This window comes from Equus asinus, chromosome 21, assembly GCF_041296235.1.
Source record: "Equus asinus isolate D_3611 breed Donkey chromosome 21, EquAss-T2T_v2, whole genome shotgun sequence".
Taxonomy (NCBI): domain Eukaryota; kingdom Metazoa; phylum Chordata; class Mammalia; order Perissodactyla; family Equidae; genus Equus; species Equus asinus.
In genome coordinates, this window is record NC_091810.1 from 42,332,090 (window position 1) to 42,347,208 (window position 15,119).

General features: G+C 36.5%; 1 protein-coding gene across 3 annotated transcripts in view; it reads left to right on the plus strand.

Moving 5' to 3' along the window:
- The window catches only part of DENND6A (DENN domain containing 6A), a 60,954-nt gene that overhangs the window by 28,110 nt on the left and 17,725 nt on the right, over positions 1-15,119 (plus strand). For 2 of the 3 annotated variants that reach the window (XM_044753976.2, XM_044753979.2), the window contains 9 exons: positions 562-674; positions 3,504-3,584; positions 4,593-4,698; positions 5,832-5,911; positions 7,225-7,287; positions 8,080-8,135; positions 11,300-11,422; positions 11,910-12,005; positions 14,170-14,264. In XM_044753976.2, the coding sequence (XP_044609911.1) occupies positions 562-674; positions 3,504-3,584; positions 4,593-4,698; positions 5,832-5,911; positions 7,225-7,287; positions 8,080-8,135; positions 11,300-11,422; positions 11,910-12,005; positions 14,170-14,264 (813 nt within the window). The remainder of the gene's footprint in view (positions 1-561; positions 675-3,503; positions 3,585-4,592; positions 4,699-5,831; positions 5,912-7,224; positions 7,288-8,079; positions 8,136-11,299; positions 11,423-11,909; positions 12,006-14,169; positions 14,265-15,119) is intronic. The other variant, XM_044753977.2, reaches the window with a different exon arrangement.

A 15,119-nucleotide genomic window follows, 5' to 3' on the forward strand; every position in this document is an offset into this window, starting at 1 on the left:
AATAGAACTTTGCCAGAACCTCAAAAGCTCCCTCATGTCCCCTCTCAAACACTGTTTTCCTCTCCCCTCCAAATGTAACCACTGTCCTGATTCTTACAGTAGTGAATTTCTTTTCTTTGTAGTTTTATCACCCACTAATGCATCCCTAAATCCTATGGTTTAGTTTGCCTGCTTTTTGAAAAAAACTTTATATAAATGGATTCAAACAATATATGTTCTTTTGTATTTGGCTTCTTTTGCTCATTGTTATGTTTGTGAATCAATATTACGTGCAAACAGTTTTCAAGAAATTTTAATTATGTGGGGAAAATGGAATAGGAAAAATCATAAAGGGACTTAGGAGTTTAAGATGCATGTTTTACTAAGGACTCTGCCTCTAGCTAGCAAAGTTGGCTTTGAGCAAGTACTTAAACTCTCAGGATCTCTTTTTTCTTTTCTAAAACATGATTGAATGGGTTTAAATGTTTGATAGGACCCTTTCAGCTCCTACCTTTGATGAAACCAGATAAATAAATGTTATACTATGCTATCCTTAATTTCTTTCATTTTTGTTTTCATTAGGTTGTCTTGGAGATACCCAGTTTTGTTTCAGATTTCGACAGTCTTCTGGGAGGAGGGTGTCACTGCATTGTCTCCTGGATCAATTTGACAAAGATTTACCAGTTTACTTAAAGGTTGGAAAAGTAGTAATAGAAGAATGTCCGTGTGAGAGGAAAATTTAGAATTCAGTTACTCATGTACCTCATATAGCATTCAGAAATAGCTTGCTTTTGTTTTGATACTATATTATACCGCTGAATTTCCTAAGTGTGTCTGATTCATAAGGATTAGGCATGTGAATGAAAGACTTTATAAAATTACTGTTCTTGAAACATATTGTAATGCTGTTGTGAATTATGGAAATTGATTAGAATGTTTAGGTAATTTTCTTTCATTTGTTAATAACTCTTTGTTTAGATGTGAAAGTGGGGGGGTACTCTACCAGTAAATATCACCCAGAATTGAAGATTCTCTGTGGTAATCCCTATCTTCTTTATGATAGAATTATAGTTGTCTCTTTCTGATTTTTTAATGAGCTTTCTTTTACAGTTATTGTTTATTAAAAACAATTTTAATAGTTCAGATGATTTCAGAGTGTAGGTTTCTCTTTGGTACTTTACAGTTACATCTCTGATTGCTTGAAGAACATTTCTTTTTTTTTTTTTAAAAGATTTTATTTTTTCCTTTTTCTCCCCAAAGCCCCCCGGTACACAGTTGTATATTCTTGGTTGTGGGTCCTTCTAGTTGTGGCATGCGGGACGCTGCCTCAGTGTGGCTTGACGAGCAGTGTCATGTCCGCGCCCAGGATTCGAACCAACGAAACACTGGGCCGGCTGCAGAACTTAACCGCTCTGCCATGGGGCCAGCCCCAACTTGAAGAACATTTCTATCTGATGTTGTATCAGCACATCCAATATGAACTTGACATCATTTGCCTAAAATCAGCATTTGTAGTTTACCTCTCGGGTTCCACTAATGACAGGAACTCTCTTCCAGTTAGCAAAGATACTACCTTTGAAATATCTCTTATAGCTTTTTACTCCTTTCCATGATCTTCTGCGAATCACTATTGACATATTACTTCAACTGGTGATAATAACAGTTACTACTTATTAGAGCTTTTTATGTCTAGGCACTGTATTAATGTGTACCTTATCTCATTAATCTTTCCTATGGTGTTCTGAGAGAGTTCCTTTTGCAGATGAGGGAACTGAGGGCTATTGAGGATAAGAAATTTGCCCAAAGACATCCTATCTCTTGTTTTTTCCAATGCAATATATCTTACTCAGTGTTGCCAGCTAAAGTGTACATATATATTATATAAAAAATAAATAATATCTAAAATGACTACCTATTGCTTAATGAATAAAGAGCTAATGATAGGTACCATTTCCTTGTTCTCACTTTTTGGGCCTTTCAAAACAAGACCTTTACCTTTCCAATTTCCAACTTCATCTCCTTTCTTTACATGTGCTGTATTTTAGCCAAACTGAACTATGTACTTTTTTTTTTTTTTAAATAGGAATCTTTTATTTTTTTTTTTCTTTTTTCTCCCCAAAGCCCCCTGGTACATAGTTGTATATTTTAGTTGTGGGTCCTTCTAATTGTAGCATGTGGGACGCTGCCTCAGCGTGGCCTGACGAGCGGTGCCATGTCTGCGCCCAGGATTCGAACCAAAGAAACACTGGGCTGCCTGCTACGGAGCATGTGAACTTAACCACTCAGCCACAGGGCCGGCCCCTGAACTATGTACTTTTTCCTGAGATAGCTTGTATTTTTCTCTCTCTGCATGTTTTTGCTCAAATTCCTGGCCCTCTAAATCTGGAATGTCTTTGTCTTTGTTTAAATCATATTCTTCCTTCAATGCCCAATTCAAAAACAGTGGCCTCCATGAAATCTTTACTGATTCCTATAAGACTGAAGTAATCTCTTCCCTCTTGGCCTCCTCCTAACACTTTGTGCTTTCTTCATGGTACCCACCCCCCTATTATATAATAATAATTTTTGTCCTTTTCTTATCCATTCTTAGATTGTGGTCTCCCTAAGGAACTATATCTTAACGCATCTTTTTATCTTCTCTAACACAATGCCTTGTTCAAAGTAGGTGGTCAATAAATATTTGTTTAAATAATAACAGTCAGATAAGGAACTTGGTCAAAGTTTATTCCCTTAGGATATAAAAACTTCTTAAGTTTTTTGGAATATAATTACCTTTCAAATTTTATGTTGACAAACATTCCAGTGTTTCATTATTATTGGGTAAAAATGTAACTGGCTATGCAAGATTCAGATTGGCGTTTAACTCCTTATATTTCCTCTCTTGAAATTATACATTAGCATACCTCATTTTGTTAAGACTGATCCCTAGCCCAGAATTGTAGGCAGAATTAAAAAAACACTAAATAGGGGCTGGCCCCGTGGCCGAGTGGTTAAGTTCGCGTGCTCTGCTGCAGGCGGCCCAGTGTTTCGTTAGTTCGAATCCTGGGCGCGGACATGGCACTGCTCATCAGACCACGCTGAGGCAGCATCCCACATGCCACAGCTAGAAGAACCCACAACGAAGAATACACAACTATGTCCCGGGGGGGGGGGTTTGGGGAGAAAAAGGAAAAAATAAAATCTTAAAAAAAAAAAAAAAAACACTAAATATAGCTTTGCGGAAAACATAGAATTTGTTTCATAACTTCTATTAACTAGTACAGATAGGGATAAAGAACATAAGCTGAGTAAGTTATAGGGAGAAAATCTGATTTAGTGCTTTAGTTGTGATTATTACATCTTTGGGCAAGTTAGCAGGTTTTTCTCTGGCAGTTAGTGTCATGAGTATTGTCTGTGTTGATGGAAAAGCGTAACTAGCTCTTTGTGTACACCTGATATCTCAGTTCAAGTTTATAAAGGAACCTGATATTAATAACAAAGGATGGCAATATATGTATTTTTTGTATTTGTCACTTCTTTCATAGAAGGATCCTGCTTATTTTTATGGATATGTGTATTTCCGACAAGTTCGAGATAAAACTCTAAAAAGAGGCTACTTTCAGAAGGTAATTTTCATTTACACTAATAAAAAATATTTTTATATTGTGGTTAGAAAAATAGAAACTGTTAGAATGAACAGTCTTTAAGTACAGATATTTTATCTGTAAACATACTAGAATTTATATTTTATCTTTGTTTTCTTAAGATTAAAGATACCTGTGGATTTTTAACTGCTATTGAAGTTTGCCTTTCTTCTCTGTGCAAAAACCAGAAGAATCTGCTTAATTTTCACATTTTAGAATAACGGAAAGAATAAACAGACTGTAATATTGTTACAACTAACAAAAGCCTGCGGTATCTTTTTGAAGAGCCAATAAATATACTACAGCAACATCTTAGTTACTATTGTTTCCACTCTAAATGCATAATCCTTTTCTTTCTTAAAAAAAAAAAAAATCAGTTGGTTCTGATTTAATCCTAGCTAACAGAGATGTGCCTTTACCTTCTGTAACCAGAATGTTCCCTGACCACTAGTTGATACTGGATAGAAGGGTAAAAAGTAGTTTTCAAGAAAAATAGATTTAAAAAAAACAAGATCAGCATAATCTATATCTGAAGTGATCAAACTATAAGGTCACAATTTCTAAATATGTGACTTTGACCATTGAACTCTAAAATATAAGTTATAGGTCTCAGTTTGAAACAGCATCACAATTTGTTCTTACTGGGAAGAGTTCAGCTGGCTAATTCCTGATATTGCTTTGCTAATGACAGTAGTAGCTAGGCTTTGAAAATTATCCATGACATTAGTCTGTTTATAGGAAATTCTTTTTCCTGGAGAGCAGGAAAATCTATGAATATGCCTTTATGCTCTTAAAGTATAGTAATAAGGTTAAGCTTTTTGTATTCTGCAACTGTAGTTTTGTGTTTGCTTTTAACCATCCATTGTAAGAAGCCTGATTTCAAAATCCACACGTTTTGCTAAATTTAGCTTGTAATTGATTATGTAAGAAATGACAAATAAATTTTAATCATTAGGAAATTAAAAAAACGTTGTTTCTTTTTCCCTCTAGTCCTTGGTTTTGATCAGCAAACTACCTTACATTCATTTTTTTCACACCGTGCTCAAACAGATAGCACCAGAGTATTTTGAAAAGAGCGAACCTTATTTGGAAGCAGGTAAGTTAAACATTGAGTTAGGTACCTTTATGTTGAGCTTTAAAAATTTTACTGGAAATGAGTGATAAAAATGAAGTTGGCTTTCTGGGGCCAGCCCCATGGTGTAGTGGTTAAGTTTGCTATGCTCTGCTTTGGCAGCTCGGGTTCATGGGTTCAGATCCTGGTCACAGACCTACACCACTTGTCAGCCTTGCTGAAGCAGTGACCCACATACAAAGTAGAGGAAGATTGGCACAGATGTTAGCTCAGGGCTAATCTTCCTCAAGCAAAAAAAGAGGAAGATTGACAGAGGATGTTAGCTTGGGATGAATCTTCCTTAGCAAAAAGGAAAATAAAATAAATGAAGTTGACTTTATGAAAAAATTACTTAAGAATTTTAAGGCTGTATGGTGGTCAAGAGATGTAAAACTATTCTTCTGGCATCTTTACATATTAACACCAAAGATTATATCTTTTATTTTCTCCTTTTGTAACGTAGATGATGCCTATTTGTTAGAAAAATAATAAATGTCAAGTTGACATTTGTGATTCAGAGTACTACTAAACAGAAATCCTTATGTCGCTTGATACAGAGAGAGGCCTCTGCCAGGGGGTGTGCTTTTGTAGCTGATTTTAGTAGTAGTAAATGAATAGGAAAACTCCTTTTAAACCTATTATTTTGTTGCTTTCAAAAAATTTGTTAAGCAGGGGCTGGCCTGGTGGCGCAGTGGTTAAGTTCTCACGTTCCACTTCTCGGGGGCCTGGGGTTCGCTGGTTTGGATCCCGGGTGCGGACATGGCACTGCTTAGCATGACATGCTGTGGTAGGCGTCCTACATATAAAGTGGAGGAAGATGGGCATGGATGTTAGCTCAGGGCCAGTCTTCCTCAGCAAAAAGAGGAGGATTGGCAGTAGTTAGCTCAGGGCTAATCTTCCTCAAAAAAAAAAAAATTTGTTAAGCAATTTATATCCTAGACATAGGTGTATTTCTGGTGAAATGTAAGATATTTTCACTACTTTCACTTTTCTTTTACCTTTTATCTTCCATTCATCCCAATATATTTTTCCTGCTCTATGGAAAGTAGTTCTAATGTTCCATTTTTCATATTTTAATTTCCACTTATACTAAGAAAATATTTTATTATATTTTCCAGCTTGTAATGATGTTGATCGATGGCCTGCCCCAGTGCCAGGGAAAACACTACACCTGCCTATTATGGGGGTGGTAATGAAGGTAATAGCTTATATTTCATTTGTCTCCTTTTTAAAGAGCTCTAAGAAGTTCACACATGAGTTTTGCCTTTTAGCTTCCTCGTAACAGTCAGTCCTGTTATTGCTTTCACTTATTTGTTGTTGACGTGAAGAGTTACAGAGATACCACAGTTCATCTGGTTGCACCGAATCATTAGTCACACAACTCCAAGTTCCACCAGTCCCATTTCACCCTATAGAGTTTGCGTGAAGGTGTCATTCTTATAGAATACATGTGAATGTAAATGCCACCTCCTAGAATTCTGCAACTTCATGGCCCTCCAGAGATGGGTGGTATTGCAGAACACTTGTAGAATTGAGTATGAATTAGTAAAAATTAAAAGAAATTAGGAAAACCATTGGTTCTTAGTCTTAAATGATCTTAACGTGTAATGTCAGACCCAACAGGTCCATCCCAGGGTGTTGTGCTCTATTAAGTTTTGTTGTTATTTTTATTAAATGAATTAGCATTTTGCTCTCAGGCTTTATATGACATGTGCTCTAAGTGCTTTTGCAATTCATTTTCAAGTTGGACTTATTTTCGGCAATCTCTCTGTTTAGGTATACTCATTTCTGTAGGATCTTTGTTCTGTTTTTTCCCTGGAAAATTATAAAAAGTAGTACTCATAACTCTGGGTTGAGAATTCTCATGGTTTCCTGTGAGACTTATCCCATAGTTTGGCAAGCTTGAGAGGGTGTGTTTGGGTGTGTGTATATTAATGAAGCAAAGATGGGAACAATAAACAGGGAGCGGCATGAAGTTGATGTCCTTTTCTGTTTTTCAACACATGTGCTTCTCAGTGAGTTAGTGATTTCTATGTGTATGGGAGTACGGAGACCTTGGTTCACTTACCCTCTGCTGTGTTAAAAATAAATAAGACATTAGTTAAGTTTTTTGTTTTTTTAAGACTTTACTTTTCCTTTTTCTCCCAAAAGCCCCTGGTACATAGTTGTGTATTTTCAGTTGTGGATCCTTCTAGTTGTGGCATGTGGGATGCCACCTCAGCATGGCTTGATGAGCAGTCCCATGTCTGTGCCCAGGATTCGAACTGGTGAAACCCTGGGCTGCCAAAGCAGAGCACGCAAACTTAACCACTTGGCCACAGGGCCAGCCCCTGACTTTAGTGTTTTAATCTGACCTAAATATTTTGTTTTTGTGGCTTTTTAGGCATTGCTGAGTATACCTTTTTAGTGGCAGAATGGAGCACTTCTGATTTTTCATTGTAGTAGGACTTGCAAATTAGAGAAAGGACGTTCTTTTGTAGCCAAGGTTAATTTTTTCTCTTTCTCTTTAAGGTACGGATTCCCACATGTCATGACAAGCCTGGGACAACTCAAATAGTGCAGTTAACTCAGCAGGTAGTATGGTATTACGGTAGAATAATCCAGCACATAAAGTCTCTTTTAACAGAATTTTTAAACTAGCAAATGCAGAGTTTCTTGGGCTTATGATATATTTCTGAATATTACTGAAATATCCCATTAAATAATTTCTTAGTGAATTGATAATAGACTTCCTAATGTTTCTCAGATTTTTTTCTTTTTCTTTCTCTGGTAGACACTGAAGAGAACTCAGAGTTTATACTGTAATTGTGAGGACGGGGGAAAGTAAATATTCAACAAGGGTTAATTGTAACAAAACCTCTTATCTTAGAAAAGTAGTCAGCCAACTTCTGTTTTTAAGGAAACAATCGAAAGGATTCTGTAGTTATGATTGCCTTTTGTTTTTCCCAAAGCTATATGTGTTTATGGGTGGGATTGAATTTTTCACCAGAAGTGTTTTGACTGGTGTATTAGCGCTTCCATTGGTCTTTGAATTGAATGAAAGTGGAGAGCAGTAGGTAAACTAATTTTGCCTAATATATATGTCAAGTAGTAGTATGGTAGTATTTCATGCAGTTGTGAGTTAATCTAACATCTGACTGTTGGACTAATGCTTTATCTATGGGATCTGTGTTATCCTTCACCTTTTGCTGTCTTAGAGGAGACGAGTAAGACCCGTTCTCTTTGTGGATGCTCTTGGAGGAAGAGAATCTTAAAAGATACACAGGGCAGCGTGGCTTAATGATCATGAGAAAGATAGGCATATTTTAAAAATCAATTTCTGTAAATTTTAATGACATCTTCTCTTTTTTCTTTTTTTCCTCTTAGGCGGACACACATATATCTGTTATTTTACCTACTGTTCATGAGGTGGATCTTTTCAGGTAAAGAATAAGAAATTTTGGTAACTGCCTTTTCTCTTTTGCTTTGTGATATTTCTGTGAATTTCGTTAGAAAATGAATGTTCTTATATGAAATGTGGAAGAAACTGAAAGAAAATAGTTATATTTGACATGTTATAAGTCAGTGGTTCATCCTTGACTTAATGTTATGAGCTTTGACAATTAGGGAAATTTGGATATAGATTGGATATTACATGGTAGAAACAAATTATTTTTTGTTTGGTTTGGTGTCAGAATGGTATTGTAATGATGTAAGAAAAATGCACTTATTTTTTTAAAGATCCATTTTAAAGTATTTTAAGGTGAATGTCATGAAGTTTGTGTTTTACTTAGAATACTTCAGTAAGAAAAAATATATGAAGTAAAAATGGCAAAATATTGTTAACTCTGGATGATATGTTTGTGGGGGTTCTTACAGTATTGTCTTTATTTTTTGTATGTTTACAAGTTTTAAAAATGCAAAATAAAAAGAGAGAGAATCTAGCACTGAAAAAAGAAAGAAGGAAAAGATACTAATATTTGTGCCTTAGCCAAAGCAGCTAAATAGGAATCTTTGGATTGGTGCCTGGGTTCGAGCTCCCAGATGTTCTAATGTGTAGCCCAGCTTGAGAAACCACTGCTCTAAACGAGCAATTACTGAATACTAATACATGTAATCAAGGGTCATGTGAAAGACTTAGAATGTGAGTTTTTTGTTGCTGTTTGGTTGTTTTTTTTGAGGAAGACTGGCCCTGAGCTAACATCTGCTGCCAATCCTCCTCTGTTTCGCTGAGGAAGACTGGCCCTGAGCTAACATCCGTGCCCATCTTCCTCTACTTTATATGTGGGATGCCTACCACAGCATGGTGTGCCAAGTGGTGCCATGTCCGCACCCGGGATCCAGAGCGGCGAACCCTGGGCCACTGAAGCGGAACGTGCGCACTTAACCACTGTGCCACTGGGCTGGCCCACCTTTCTTGAATATTTAATACTTACCTCCTCCCCAGTAAAAACTACTTTGTATAACAGATATTACTAGTTTAAATCAGAGGCTGCAGAGAATGCTTCATGTTGTAACTGTACTTTCTATTTGTGCCCTTACTGATAATATATTACTATACTCAAGAGAAAAAGTAGTTTGCAACTTTGATGCCTTAAGAGCATCCTACTATTAAAGTCAGTTGGTCAGATGTTTCCATATAGGTCTTTTTCATTTTACGTTTGCTTATTTTTTAATTTTATATATATAAAATATATAAGATAAATGTGAATTATACATATTTTTAAAATTATATATATACAGTACTGACCACTTTTCTGTAAATTTGTGATTATTTCAAAATTTTATATATATAATTATATATTATGTATGTGTATATATGTATACATGTATGTGTACGCATATGGGTGCGTGTACACACACAGCCTTAGAATGACACAGTGTAGACATCAAAATTGGGAAATTAACATTGACAAATTAATACCGTCTAATACTAAGAACACATTCAAATGTCACCAGTTGTCACGATAATATCTAGTTCAGAATCATCTGTTGAATTTAATTGTCATGTCTTTTTAGTCTGGAATAGCTCCTCAATCTTCCTTTCACTTTCACGACCCTGACATTCTTGTGGATTACAGGACAATTCTTATGCAGGAAATCCCTCAGGTTAGGTTTGTCCGGGATTTACTCATGATTAGATTCAGGTTGTTTTAGTCACCATGGACAACCTCATGCACCCACTCTGACTCTGACACTCCACACCACGCTGCCCCTCCGTGCCCCTCACACTTCCTGGGTTCCGTCACCCCAAATCAGATCACCTCCACACATGTCCACCTTTCTCACCACATTTGGGTTCCAACAGCCCCACAGCAGGCCACCCACTTCATATGGGTGTCTGCCTTACCTTGCACAAGCCCTGACACCTGCTCTGGGCCAGCATAGCTCTCTTTCCCTCCTGGCAGAGATGCCTACATGTTACCGTTTTCTGCTTTAGGATTAAATTGTTTAGGAAGGAAAGAGGAAGAAGAGCTGCTTTGCCTTATCTTTGAACTGTTTGTTGTATTTTTTGCACTTCCTTCTCATTTGTCTTCTTGCCTTTGAATAATTAAAGTTAACTTTTCCTAATTTCCATCTCACAAATTTGTTTCATATTTCTGCACTGAAATGTTGTTTTAATTTTTTTCATTTTCTTTCTGGTGTGTATATGTGTTTTCAGCCAGATAGAGTGGTTGTGATTTTTATGAATAGACAAGTATTTCTTTCTCTAATCTACTAGGAAAAATTGTTAACCTACCAGTAGGAAATGACTAAATAAGTAAAAGTTACCAAATGTCTGAAGTTAAGTAATGTTCCAGAGTTGTGTTCTGAGAGGCTTCCACCGAATTCCAGGGCTGCTATAAAAACGTGCAGCGTTTCTGAAGGGGGAGGATCTGCCCAGGAAATCATTCTGTTGTTTGGCATTAGAACTCCCCCTTGTGATTTGTTTTCATCATTGTTTAATATTGAAAGAGTTCGCTTTTAAATTAAGTACATCCAGTCAACATCTTTCGGAAAATGATTTTTCTTGTTTCCTTCAAAGTATTTTGAATAGAAATGCAAATGTAACAAAGCAGTATGGATAAAATAGATCTACCATGTGGTACAACAACTTAATAAGTATTTTATATGCTTTTACTATTTGTCAGTCATTCTGTGTGTCAATATATTGCATTTGATTTTGTAAAAATTGGAAGAAGTCAAGTTGATATTTTTATGTTGATAAAAGGGACTTAAATCTATATACCTCACCATATTCTAAATGAATTTGTATATCAAATCAAGGTACAAATAGCTGGAAGAATTTATATCAATGTGAAGTTTTTAGAATGATTATATAGGAACTTAAAAAACAGGGTTAAGGTGCCAGCCCGGTGGCATAGTGGTTAACTTTGTGTCCTCCACTTTGGTGGCCTGGGGTTTGGGGGTTCAGATCCCGAGTGCGGACCTCCACACCACTCATCAAGCCATGCTGTGGCAGCATCCCACATACAAAAAGTAGAGGAAAGTTGGCACAGATATTAGCTCAGGGCCAATCTTCCTCACCAAAAAAACTCCCCAAAACCGAAAAAAAAAAACAGAGTTGAATAAATAACAATATTTCTGCTGTGTAAATACCTTTCAGGTGTTTCTGCCCAGTCTTCCTTCATAGTCAGATGCTTTGGGAGCTGGTGCTGTTGGGGGAGCCCCTCGTGGTCATGGCACCATCACCATCGGAGTCGTCAGAGACTGTACTGGCACTTGTTAAGTGAGTCTATTTGGTTCCTAATGGTTGCAGCACTTTCCCATCTGTGATATGTTTGTACACTCATTGCATTGATCCACACAACAACCCTGTAAGAAGGTAGTGCTCTTATAGCACCATTTTATGGATGAGAAAATTAATTCAGGCTCCATGAAGGCTGGAACCATCATTCATTCACTTACGTGAAGTTGGCACTTGATAAATATTAGTTGTGTGAATGGTCAATGGCTAGCAAAAGTCATGTAACTAGTGAATGATAGAGCGAGAATTTTACCCTATTTTCTGCCCCGAGTTTGGTACTCTTTCAATATGCCATTCCACATTATGTATTTCCATTTGTCTTTTTAGTTTCTTGAAATGAGTTTACCATTTATAGAAATAGCTAAGTTATCCTATAGGGTGTATACTATGTGTACAGATGTTTTACAGTTATTGAGTAAGATTTTTAATTTCTGTGTCTTTTGTTTTATATGTTCTTCTTGCTCCACAGCTGTATTTCTCCATTAAAGTACTTCAGTGATTTCCGTCCTTATTTCACTATTCATGATAGTGAATTCAAAGAATATACTACCCGTACTCAAGCCCCGTGAGTAAACAAAATAACTTTTATTGACCAAGTATTACTTTTATAACCAAATTGTGTAGAATTATGTTCGGTAATAATTTAGAAGTTTCAATTTTGAACTTACTGGCAGATTGATTTTGTAAAGGAAGGTTTGAGGAGGTGCTGGTAATAATTTCACATTTCAAGAGTCGGTATCTTACTTTTCTTTGAATGATTTTCTTTATTAGTGGAAGGTGTACTGTTACTAACAGCTATCATCATGTACTTTCAGTTCTCTTTTCTTTCCTTACTTCAGGACCTCTTACAGCATCAGTTCTCTCTTCTTGCTCTATAACTTCTTTTTCCTTCTTCCTCTTCATTGAATCAGCATATAAACATGAAAATTCTTCCCAATTTGTAAAAGGGGAAAAAATTATCTTACCCTTTTGCTTTTGGCTCCTGTTCTGTTGCTCACTTTCTTTTTCATAGCTAAGTTTCTAGAATAGCAACAAAAGTCTTCATTTGCTGTCTCTACTTTTTGATTTTCTGGTTGCTTCTCAGTCCATTGTAGGTTGATTTCTCCATCCCCACTGAAGTTGCTCTTGCCAAAGTCATCAGACCTTTCTTGCTGCCTGACTCAGTGAGCACTTTATTTCCCTGTTTTTCCTACTTTCTCTTTCTTGTAATATTAAGCTTCAACCTTGAAAATATTTTAATCCTTGATACCACTCTCACCTGGCTGTCTGGTGGTGCATCTCAGTCTCCTGTGCAGACTTCTCTTTCTCTGCCAACCCCTTAAATGTTGGTGTGCTCCACTATTGTGTTCTGGGTTCTGATTTCAGACTGATAATTCTTTCTGTACAATCTTATCTGTACCAATAGCCTCTGTTAACACCTCTATACTGATGACCGAAATTTATCTTCCTAGCCCAGATCTTTGCAAGGTTCAGACCTATGTATCTAGGTTTTTGTTGTTTTTTTTTTTACCTCATTGCCACCCGGACATTTTAATGACACTCAAAACTAAACATGTTCAAACTGAATTCTTTTTGTCTCCTTTACTTCCCTGATCCCATGCCTCTTCCTATTTTCATGGATGGTACTGCTTTTCACTTAATTATCAAAAACCTAAATTGTCATAAATTTCTCCTTCTTAATATGCCCCACATCAAACTTTACAAAATTTTGTCACTTCAACATCCTAAAATGTCTGTCATAACATCTGTTTTCTTCTTGGGTCCAGCCCAGTGGCACAGTGGTTAAATTTGCTCGCTGTGCTTTGGCAACCCAGGGTTCGCCAGTTGGGATCCCGGGCGTGGAGCTACACAGCGCTTACCAAGCTATGCTGTGGCAGGCGTCCTACATGTAAAATAGAGAAAGATGGGCACAGATGTTAGCTCAGGGCCAATCTTCCTCAAAAAAAAAAAAAGTTGTTAAAAAACAACATTTATCTTCTTTCCAAAGCTCTCTTCCCGGTCTTACTGTCTTCCGTCTTTCTCATATCTGCTGTTGCTTTTTCCTAAAGCCCTTCCATCCTTCTAGGGCATCTTCCAAATTTCCCCCAGAGTGATCTTTCTAATAAGTACGTTTTCATTTATGTGACATTCCTCCACTAGGTACTCTAGTAACTTGCATTTGCCTACAAGGTAACATCTAAACTTCTTAGCATATTAACTCGGTACTTAATGATCTGGCCAGCATCTGCTTATCTCCTTTCATTTCTGACTGTTAATTCTTCCTGCTTTGTGCCCTAGGAATGCTAAACTACTTGGAGTTCTACAAAAAAGACCATGATCTCACGTCATTGCTTTGCACGTGCTGCTCGTTCTCCTGCATCACCTTTCCTTCCTTTATCCACTTGGCGAGAATCCCTACTCCTCTTTCATATCTTTGTGCACGTCTCTCCTTGGTGAGGCTGTCCTTTAACCCCTGGTAGACATAGTTTCTCCTTTGTAATTATTGCACATTTTACACCACCTTCACTTTCTTGTAATTTCTGTCATCGTAACTGGGTATGTACACCTTTCTTCCTGTGTACTTTCCTAGTTCTAAACATGGTGCCTGGCATGTCGTTGGTGTGTGTAATATATTGAGTGAAGGAAAAGGTAATCTGTTTATTGTTCACTCAAAAGAAATTGTTAAACTATTCTTCACTGATGGAACATTCATCTTTTTTTCACTTTGTTTTTGTTTTATTTTTATGTAGGCCCTCAGTCATATTAGGAGTAACCAACCCTTTTTTTGCAAAAACGCTCCAGCACTGGCCACACATTATTCGAATAGGAGACCTTAAACCTGCAGGTAAAGTATAAACTTGGTGTTCTGTTTTCAGTATGTAATGTGGCTGAGCAGGTATATTTCTTCCCCTTTGTTTTCATCTGTTGGTTACTTTTTAATTATGTTGATAGGAGCCTTCTTTGAGGCAACCTGAATAAGAGCCTTTGGAGAAGAGCATAGCTTCCCACTAAAATATTCAGGTTCTTATGTGTAACCCATCATCCTCCTACCGTAAAATGCTCTTACAGTTTTATGAACATGGAATGAATTATACAAAATGAAACCTCAAAAATTGGAACTACTCTTTGTATATGGATAAGCCCAATTAAACAGGGATTTCAAACACTACTTGAATAAAACCTTATAGAAGCTCGAATTACTCAACTTAGCACAAAATTCTTGCATAGGTCTCAAAACAAGTATTATACATTTCTGTGCACTGATATTGATTAAGAAAGTCATCAAAAGGTCACGCTTTCCGTGCGAAAATGGTACATAATATCTTGCTCGTGGTAGCTATTTAACAAATGTTTTTTAAATGAGTAAACGAATTCTGAGGTTGGGAGTTTTGTTAACTTAGATGAGAATATAGTGGTACATTTGACATTCCTCACTGGACATTCCTGAATTTTCCACTGAAATAGTGAGACGTGAGATATCAAAAATATTTTTTAATAACTTTACGATGTGTTACTTCTAAAGACTTTTCTTTTGGAATACACAGCTATGTTTAAAGTATTATTTAATAATAATATTTTATAAGCTATCCCTTCTGGTATATACATGAATCTAGATAGACATCTTAGAGTCAGGGAATAACATTTTTAATCACATTATTTACAAATATTGGTCTCAATCTTACACTGAAATTCTAAGGAG